Source organism: Eptatretus burgeri, chromosome 18 (assembly GCF_056783735.1).
Source record: "Eptatretus burgeri isolate ZD-2024b chromosome 18, Ebu_testis_v1, whole genome shotgun sequence".
Lineage (NCBI taxonomy): Eukaryota > Metazoa > Chordata > Myxini > Myxiniformes > Myxinidae > Eptatretus > Eptatretus burgeri.
Window position 1 is genome coordinate 41,529,933 of NC_140978.1, and position 10,588 is coordinate 41,540,520.

General features: G+C 48.6%; 1 protein-coding gene across 6 annotated transcripts in view; it reads right to left on the reverse strand.

Moving 5' to 3' along the window:
• Positions 1 to 10,588, reverse strand: part of LOC147008979 (glutamate receptor 2-like) — a 374,530-nt gene that overhangs the window by 105,469 nt on the left and 258,473 nt on the right. For all 6 annotated transcript variants that reach the window (XR_015053351.1, XR_015053352.1, XM_085864443.1 and 3 more), the window contains exon 7: positions 2,951 to 3,118. Coding sequence is in view for 4 of the 6 variants with exons in the window: in XM_085864443.1 (XP_085720569.1) it covers positions 2,951 to 3,118 (168 nt within the window). In the remaining 2 variants the exon portion in view is untranslated. The remainder of the gene's footprint in view (positions 1 to 2,950; positions 3,119 to 10,588) is intronic.

Genomic DNA, 10,588 nt, shown 5'->3' on the forward strand with positions numbered 1-10,588 from the left:
CTCTTCCAAACTCGTACACCAATGCTATGTCTTCAAAATATCTCATCATAAGCTTAATGTTAAACTTGATTTTCTATTGAATTTACTTTCACCCTTTGAACCCTGAGCTCCTTGGACTTTCGCCTCTCCCACCCCGAGCTCCCTGAAGAAAAATCTGCCCACTCGGGCATATGGAGGTTTGCATAGCGGCCGGTAAACTGGCCGCTTGGGTATATGGAGGTTTGAATAGCGGCCGGTGAACCGGCCCCTCGGGTATATGGAGGTTTGTATAGTGGCCGGTAAACTGGCCGCTTGGGTATATGGAGGTTTGAATAGCGGCCGGTGAACCGGCCCCTCGGGTTTATGGAGGTTTGCATAGCGGCCGGTAAACTGGCCGCTTGGGTATATGGAGGTTTGAATAGCAGCCGGTGAACCAGCCCCGTGGGTATATGGAGGTTTGAATAGCGGCCGGTGAACCGGCCCCTCGGGTTTCTGGAGGTTTGAATAGCGGCTGGTAAACCGGCCCCGTGGGTATATGGAGGTTTGAATAGCGGCTGGTGAACCGGCCCCTCGGGTATATGGAGGTTTGAATAGCGGCCGGTGAACCGGCCCCTCGGGTTTCTGGAGGATTGAATAGCGGCTGGTAAACCGGCCCCTTGGGTATATGGAGGTTTGAATAGCGGCCGGTGAACCGGCCCCTCGGGTTTATGGAGGTTTGAATAGCGGCCGGTGAACCGGCCCCTTGGGTATATGGAGGTTTGAATAGCGGCCGGTGAACCAGCCCCGTGGGTATATGGAGGTTTGAATAGCAGCCGGTGAACCGGCCCCTCGGGTATATGGAGGTTTGAATAGCGGCCGGTGAACCAGCTGCTCGGGTTTCTGGGGGTTTGAATAGCGGCTGGTGAACCAGCTCCTCGGGTTTCTGGAGGTTTGAATAGCGACCGGTGAACCGGCCCCTCGGTGTATGGAAGTTTCTATAGCGGCTGGTAAACCGGCCGCTCGGGTGTATGGAGGTTTGAATTGTGGCCGATAAACTGGCCGCTCAGGTATATGGAGGTTTGTATAGTGGCTGGTAAAACGGCCCCTCGGGTATATGGAGGTTTGAATAGTGGCTGATAAACTGGGCGCTCGGGTATATGGAGGTTTGTATAGTGGCCGGTAAACTGGTGCTCGGGTATATGGAGGTTTGAATAGCGGCTGGTAAACCGGCCGCTCGGGTATATGGAGGTGTGAATAGTGGCCGGTAAACTGGCCGCTCAGGCATATGGAGGTTTGAATAGCGGCCGGTAAACTGGCCGCTCGGGTATATGGAGGTTTGTATAGTGGCCGGTAAACCGGCCGCTCGGGTACATGTAGGTTTGAATCGCGGCTGGTAAACCGGATGCTCGGGCATATGGAAGTTTGTATAGTGGGTGGTAAAGGGGCCCCTCGAATAGATGGAGGTTTGAATAGTGGCCGGTAAACTGGCCGCTCGGGTATCTGGAGTTTTGTATTGTGGCCGGTAAACTGGCCGCTCGGGTATCTGGAGTTTTGTATAGTGGCCGGTAAACTGGCCGCTGGGGTATATGGAGGTTTGTATAGTGGCCGGTAAACTGGCCCCTCGGGTATATGGAGGTTTGTATAGTGGCCAGTAAACTGGCTGCTCGGGTATATGGAGGTTTGTATAGTGGCTGGTAAACTGGCCGCTCGGGTATATGGAGGTTTGTATAGTGGCCGATAAACCGGCCCCTCGGGTATATGGAGGTTTGTATAGTGGCCGGTAAACTGGCCGCTTGGGTATATGGAGTTTTGTATTGTGGCCGGTAAACTGGCCGCTCGGGTATCTGGAGTTTTGTATAGTGGCCGGTAAATGGCCGCTGGGGTATATGGAGGTTTGTATAGTGGCCGGTAAACTGGCCCCTCGGGTATATGGAGGTTTGTATAGTGGCCAGTAAACTGGCTGCTCGGGTATATGGAGGTTTGTATAGTGGCTGGTAAACTGGCCGCTCGGGTATATGGAGGTTTGTATAGTGGCCGATAAACCGGCCCCTCGGGTATATGGAGGTTTGTATAGTGGCCGATAAACCGGCCCCTCGGGTATATGGAGGTTTGTATAGTTGCCGGTAAACTGGCCGCTTGGGTATATGGAGGTTTGTATCGTGGCCGGTAAACTGGCCGCTTGGGTATATGGAGGTTTGTATAGTGGCCGGTAAACTGGCCGCTCGGGTATATGGAGGTTTGTATAGTGGCCGGTAAACTGGCCGCTCGGGTATATGGAGGTTTGTATAGTGGCCGGTAAACTGGCCGCTCGGGTATATGGAGGTCTGTATAGTGGCCGGTAAACTGGCCGCTCGGGTATATGGAGGTTTGTATAGTGGCTGGTAAACTGGCCGCTCGGGTATATGGAAGTTTGTATAGTGGCCGGTAAACTGGCCGCTCGGGTATATGGAGGTTTGAATAGCGGCCGGTAAACCGGCCCCTCAGGGAAAAGGAGGTTTGCATAGTGGCCATTTTACCGACCACGATGATTCAAAGGGTTAATATCACCTTCGCTCACCTTTCCATTTGTACATCTCACCATATCACAATCAACAATCATGGAGGAAATACAGAAAATTCATGAAAGGATGGAAACTTTTCATTTTTTTATGATCCAAGGAAATTTGTTCACATATTTAATGTTGGGACATTTCTTTATTCCTAATGTTTTGATCATGAGCATAATCAGAGCCTGTACATCAGAAAGCACCGATGCTGGTTAGAATCATCAAACCCAAACCATTTGGCCTTTATGTTGATGCTGCAAGCAATTTGGGATTCAGACTGCTACAAACGATGATTCCTCAAAGTTTGTTCTATCCATCAAGATAAAACACATTCTCATCCAAACCGAGTTCTAAAATTTATTTATGATTAATCATTATAAATACATCCATGATATATAAATATTTCTGTGAGGTTTTTAGGAAATATAAAGAAGAGAGAGCCATACCAAGCGAAGCGCACGCTCAATGTCAATGCCCAGGGACCATGGCACAGGTGGGTTCGCAAGACACTCGCCCACGTTTCCTTTACGGTCGAGCTCAAACTTCTGCTCTCGAAGCTTCTGGAAGGCCTCGGCAATCACGTGAATGGCATCATACGTCAGCGCTGTCGTGTACTGCCAGTAAACAGTGACAATTACATATCTACATATCAAAACCAAAGGTCATGAGCTGAGGTGTGTGGGAGTAACTGTTAAGGTCATTCATGTCATGGATTCATGAAAGCAATTTCCTCGTGAAAACAAAAACGTATGGATATCAAAAAGGATGATAATATGAATGAAGAGTTTTTGAGTATGTTTTATGATGCAGAATTCCATTAAAGATTAAATTAATTAAAACGAGAAACACAAAAAGCATTTCTAAAGAATCCACATGATCACATTGACAGCAAGGAATTACATTAATCAAAGAGTAATCGAAATAAAGGACATAATATTGTTATTACAAGAGTACTGACAACAGCCATGTCACACTCTCACCCTGTCTCTCCAAAAGGAGTGTCTGCAACCTCTCCAGTCCATACAACCTATAATCCAGTCCATACAAGTGCTGAAAAGTGTAGGGGCCAGTACACACACATGAAGAACTACCGTAACAACTGGAAATAAGTCAGAGATGGTACCACCACATCTCACAGCATTCTTAGTACCAGAGTAGAGTTCAGACATCAGATCGATCCGTTTTGGTGGCACTTCACAAAGACCAAGAATCCTCCAGAGGGCATCCTGATTCACTGAATCAAACGCTTTACAGAGATCAACATAAGCTGCAAGCAGCCCCTGCCAAAACTCTCGTCTGCGTTCGGTGGGGACCCGCAGGGCAAGGATACGGTCAAACGTTGACCTCTTTGGTGTAAAGCCTGATTGCCCTGGATGCTGGTGCTTAAGCAGATGGTGGCAAACCCTATCAAGAATTATCCCAGCAAAGACCTTGCCCGGCAGTGAGAGCAGCGTCACCCCTCGGTAGTTGTGGCAGTCTTGGCGATCACCGGCAACATCAAGGAAGGTGGTCTTAAAGGCACTCCACCAACTCCTCAGGACCTCCCAAAGCACACAGACCCCCCAAATCTCCACTCAGCCTGTTCGCAAACTCCTCAGCGACCCTCTCATCCTTGATCTTGCCAACATCCAGCCGAGGCTGGGATAGTACCATTCTTATGGATTTAAGGTGCCACTTAAGATTTGCTATAACAAGCCGGTGGTCAGTTTTGAGGAACTGAGCACTCTGATAGACCCTGCAGTTCTGGATCATCCTCAGCGACTATCAACGAGGACATGGTCAATCTCCTTTGCCACACCACCAGCGTTGGAATACCAAGTCCAGCGATGAGATAATGTGCACTGAAACCATGAACCAGCCACCCTAAGTCCATGACTTCTTGCAAAGTGAAGGAATTTAGTGCTATTCAGGATCACAGTTCCTGACCTATGGGGACGAACACACATCTCATAACCATCCCTATCAGTTCCAGCCGATGCATTGAAATCCCCCAAGATTAGAAGTGTACCTCGTCTCGGGAACTGATCAACCACAGACTCGAGCGTGGCGTAGATTGCATCCTTCACGGTAAGATCACTCGCCTCAGTCGGAGCATAAACACAGACCAGGTAAATGACACCTAAGGAGTGATGAATCCTTAATCTCATAATACGCTCGTTGACCGGTGTTTTTTTGCAGAGACCTCGTTGACCATGACATCTTTGCAGAGATCAACATAGGCTGCAAGCAGCCCCTGCCGAAACTCTCGTCTGCGTTCGGTGAGGACACGAAGTGCAAGGATACGGTCAATCGTTGACCTCTTTGGTGTAAAGCCTGACTGCTCTGGACGCTGGTGCTCAAGCAGATGGTGGCGAACCCTATCAAGAATTATCCGAGCAAAGACCTTGCCCGGCACTGAGAGCAGCGTCACCCCTCGGTAGTTGTTGCAGTCTTGGCGATCACCCTTCCCTTTCCAGAGAGGGACAACAAGGCCCCTCTTCCAGTCAGTTGGGATGATGCCTGTGTTCCAGGCAGAGCACAAAACTGCATGCAACGACGCGAGTGCAGCATTTCCACCAGCCTTGAGAAGTTCGGCATGGATGCCACAGATCCCTGGAGCTTTGCCCCGTTTCAACTGGTTCACCGCAGCCCGTGTTTCCACAAGCGATGGTGGACCACAGTTGATTCGAGGGTCAGCAACAGGGATTGGAACACCCTTGACGTCCAACTCGACAGCTGGGGGATCAGCCTGGTACAACCGCTCAAAGTAACCGGCCCAGCGGGCCTTCACTTCAGACTCCTCTGTCAAGAGCCCCCCACTCTCTGCTCGAACTGCAGTGCTCCGAGGGATGGGCTTGGATGAACGTAATGCGCGAATTCCCCTGTAAGCGGGACGAGAATCACCTGTCCACAGGTGATGCTCTACCCCCTCACAGATTCCTCGCACAAAGGCCTCCTTGTCCACCCTCAGTGCACGTACAGTTTTACGCCTCAGCTCCCTGAACAGCTCAGCTCTGCCATTCAGCCTGGCCCTGCGACTCTGGTCAATGGTATCCAGTGTCCCTTGAGAGACAAAATTCTTCTTTGCCCTGCGGTGAACTCCAAGGCATCCACCGGCAACATCAAGGACGGTGGTCTTGAAGGTGCTCCACAACTCTTCAGGATCCCCCAAAGCACCCAGACCCCCCAAGTGTCCACTCAGCCTGTTTGCAAACTCCTCAGCTACTCTCTCATCCCTGAGCTTGGCAACATCCAGCCTAGGCTGGGATGGTACCATTCTCCAGGATTTAAGGTGCAGCTTTAGAGTTGCTACAACAAGCCTGTGGTCAGTATTGAGGAACTGAGCACTCCGGTAGACCCTGCAGTTCTGGATCATCCTCCAACGACCGTCAATGAGGACATGGTCAATCTCCTTTGCCACACCGCCAGCGTTGGAATACCAAGTCCAGCGATGAGCTTGCGGGCGCTGAAACCATGAACCAGCCACCCTAAGTCCATGACTTCTTGCAAAGTCAAGGAACTTAGTGCTATTCTGGTTCATAGTTCCTGACCCATGGGGACCAACACACACCTCATAACCATCCCTATCAGTTCCAGTCGATGCATTGAAATCCCCCAAGACTAGAAGTGTATCTCGTCTGGGGCACTGATCAACCACAGACTCGAGTGTGGCGTAGAATGTGTCCTTCACGGTAAGATCACTCGCCTCAGTCGGAGCATAAATAGAGACCAGGGAAATGACACCTAAGGAGTGACGAATCCTTAATCTCATAATACGCTCGTTGACCGGTGTTACCTCAATTATCATTGGGGTCAGCTTATTGGACACAGCTACAGCAACTCCTTCGGTATGGTAACCATCAGAGCGACCAGACCAATAGTAGGTGTAACCACCCACCATTATCTCGCCGCAATCCGGTCTCCGAACCTCAGAGAGAGCTGCAATCCCGATGTCCAAACGCTTGAGCTCAGATGATAACAGAGACAGGTGATCATCCTCTCTTAGGGATAGGACATTCCAGGCACCCACCCGAAGGGACCGCCTCAGGTTAACCCAAGGAGACCGCCGTCTGGTGGACGACACCTCAGCACCACTCCGACACACTCTCCCGCAATCTGACCCAGGGATGTTACCCCGTGGTTTCCCTCCTATCAAAGATTGGGGGTCCCGAAGGCTTTGCCCCAATCCCATCATCCGGTGAGCTGCCCTGCGAAGGGAAGCTGCACAGGAGGTACTCCCACGGAGTGGGTTTTCAGATTTTTTTGCGTTTTTGCGTTTTGCGGAATGAAGCGTTTTACGGTGGCTGGAGTGCAAATCCTGCCACCAACCTCCTAATAAGAAGTAACCCAACTGCAGGAGGACGTCCGCAGACACAGTTGGGCACTAGATATGGATGGCCGTTGGCTCACAAGGAGCTCCTCCGCCCTTTGACAGGTTTTGTTTTTAATCCTGCTGGGTGTCCATATCCAAACACCCTCCTCACCAGAAAACCTGGTGGGGGAGACGGTTTAGTCGCCGACAACCCGACCATGGAACAGGTTAGTACAGGTTTACATGGTACCTGTAGCAGGTCACAGATCGAACCTGACCTGACGAGACGAGAAACACCCTCCTCACCAAAAAACCTGGTGGGGAGACGGTTTAGTCACCACCAACCCAACCATGGAACAGGTTAATACAGGTTTACATGATACCTGTAGCAAGTCACAGATCTAATCTGGCCTGACCTGACACAGATCTAATCTGGCCTGACACAAGCCTGACCTGCAAGCAGCCCCTGCCAAAACTCTCATCTGCGTTCGGTGCGGACCTGGAGAGCATGGATACGGTTAATTGTTGACCTCTTTGGTGTAAAGCCTGATTGCTCTGGGCCCTAGTGCTCAAGCAGAAGGTGGTGCACCCTATCAATAATTTTCTGAGCAAAGACCTTGCCCGCACTGAGAGCAGAGTAACCCCAAGTCCGCATCCTTCAAATTTCCTGTTTTCATTCCTGAAAGTCCCTGAAGTGTCCATCTTGTTTATCCTGTGTATCCCACCCCATCCCTCTGTCTTCCACAGGTCTCCTGATGTGTCCTGCTCCCTTTGTTACATTATATGGTCTGCGTGTTTAGCTCTTATACGAGCCCTGACAAAGCTCGTATATGAGTAAACACACAGAACATACAAAAAAATTAAAAAAAAAACATGACAGTTTATCTATATTTGCTTGTACATGTTGTTTTCTATATGCATCCTCAGTTACTGGCCTTGTGAAGGAAATAAAGTGGAATTATAATAATTAACTTGACTCTAACCTCGCTGTTGTTCATGCTGTAATAACGAGAGAGTTAGGCCTAAGTCACATTTGCTCTACGGCGAGGATACGGCGGCCGTACGCCCTCTGAATTGACAGAAATGTGCGGCGGCCGCAGAGTTTCTGCGGTGGCCTCAGGGTGGCCCTACGCTGTTTGGCTATCTTTTACAGGCCGTAGGGGTCGCCGTGGAATTATAACGCAGAGTTCTAACTTTTTCATTTCTACGTTCGCCGTAGCAATTCGACAAGTCGAAAAAAAAACTGGTAAAAAAAAAAAATTAACCCATTCGTTACCGTCCGTCTGGCTGCACGTTCGCCTTGGGGCCCCCTGCGGTCACCTTGCGGGCACCTTGAGGCTACCTTGCGTCTGCCTTGAAAATTCTATGGCCGCCGCAGGGCCCCCTTAAGGTCACCGTGCGACATCAAATCAAAGACCGTACGGCAACCCCACGTTTTCGGTCTCCACAATTTCTAAATACGCCGTACGGCTCCCCGAAAAATAAAAACATGTGACTGCTACATTGTGTGACCGTGGAAATACTGTGGCCGCCGTACAATTGCTAGTGGCTGTAGATTTTGGAGACCCCACGGCCGCCGTGCAAATGTGACTTAGGCCTTAGTGATAGTAGCAGTTGCATGTTTGTGGAAACTATCGAGCATCAGTGCTCGACCTGATCTGCTTTGCCACAGAGCAAACTCCGAACCTGGGAGCCAAAACCTGGGACCTTCTCATGGACCCCTGTAACAACTGACACAACTTCCACGGGGATCTCTTCATAGACTCTGCGGGTGGGTAGTTGTCACATCTGCAGAAATGTCTTGGAGCCCCAGGGCTTCTTCATGGATCCCACATGGTCTCATGGTTCGCAAAGAGGTCCCACAGAAACATGCAGGCTCCGTGGATGGGATCACAAACACCCTTGGAGTCCAAGAAAAGGTATTTGATCCCATTGCCCAGTGGCCTGGTTCCAGCCTCCTCTGGGGCAAAGCAGATCACTTCATGCAAACTTTTCACGGGGCTTGGGTGAAATGTCTTTGGGAATTGTTGCAGGAATACCTGGAGAAGATAAGACTGAGAAAAGTGCAGGAACCATTTGGTGGTTAATTAGTCAGAAAGGTAACAAATGTACTTAACCCTAACACATCACCCCGGCTTGATTTCACATGGAAAATGTTTACATCAAGGTATGGTCCAAGTGATTATAGGATAATGCCCAGTGTTGTCCACCTGACACTCATTTTGTATCCAGAGGTGTGTTTTCTGGTTTTAACAGTTCTTGGCTGGTGACTGTTTTCACTCTTTTGGGGCATTGGAAATTAAAGCAAAAACATAAGCAGATGAACAAGGATGGGGAATGAAAGAAAGGTAATGGTGAATAAATGTGAGAGATAAGAAAATAAATGAAGAAATGGAAATGGAAACTGTCTTCCTGTATGCGAAAGTTTCAGAAGAAACGATGCATTGTTTCCCCAAACATATCACCAGAGGAAGATGTCACCTCGGAATACTCCAGAAAAGAAATAGCTTCCTTGGCAACTCTCAAATTCTCAGTGTTCAAGGTGTGTTGAGTGGTTTGGTGCTGCTGCATATTTTGCACCCCTGGAGATCCTGAGTCATTGATACATTTCTCACCATGCAGGTGGAAAACAGGGCCTACTCCTCATTAATGGCAAACAGGTTCCAACTTCACATTCTCCCACCACTTATCATGCGCTCTTGCTTCTCCTTTAAGACGGTCAGCCTGCCACCTGTATTAAGTCCTACAAGGTTGCACATGTTCATCCAGTAACCAACTGCTTGCTGCTGTCAAAAAAATCCAATGTTTTCAATAACCTCAACTCCGTAAATTTCCTTCTTTGTCCATAATCATCTCTTTATGTCTGCTATCTTATCCTGCACTTCCCTTGAGTCTTTCAAGGTGATGATTTGCCCCTCATACATAGTTAATGGTCCATTCTGCTTTTGGTGATCTTTTTTTTTGCCTGTATGGCTTTCCCAACATGAATATTGCAAGATCTGGTGGAATGGCAACAGTGTGTGAACTGTGAAAAGTAGCTGTATAGCCGAAGAAATCAATAAAATGAAGAAATAAAGGAAGATTGGTTGAGACGAAGAAATCAAGGGCAATGTGGTGGTTAGTTCTACTTCAAAAGGACATGCTACTCTTTAACAAGAACAAGAAAAACGCTGCGGCGGGGAGATTTGTGCAGTCGAGTTGTGATTGAATCCGACGTTAACAAAAATCGATAAAACTCGCCAGGCAGCCCAAGCCCCTCTGACAGGCAAAGGAATGTTTGGAAGTGATTAGGGAATCCATCATTGCAATCGCGTTGAAAACAAAATGTAATCTGCACCTATTTCCCATTGCCAGTTCTGTTTTGGATCAACGCAAAGTCAACGGTGGAATAAGTGTGTAATGCAATCAGGGATATGTTACTTTTTGTCGTCGCTAAATCACGGCGAATTGTTAATTCAATTACAGTGCACAATCACCATCTACAGATTGCCTCTTCCTCAAGAAGACCGGCCCTGCCAAGGTACGCGTCAAAATGAACTTTGTTCCAATAAATCAGCAACGCCACCTTATTCTCCTTTATTTTTGGAAGCAATTTGCTAAATCCTCCAATGTGGCTATTATTTTGCATCAATTTTTTTTACACCCAATCAAATAACTTGAAAGCTTTTGGCTTCATGAAGCTCCATTTACTCTTTGGACATTTTTTTCAGTAAAACGGTCACGTGACACGAACATCGGCATTTTCTTGATGGAAGGAAACATCCATCGTTGCACTGAAGTCAATGCAACCGGT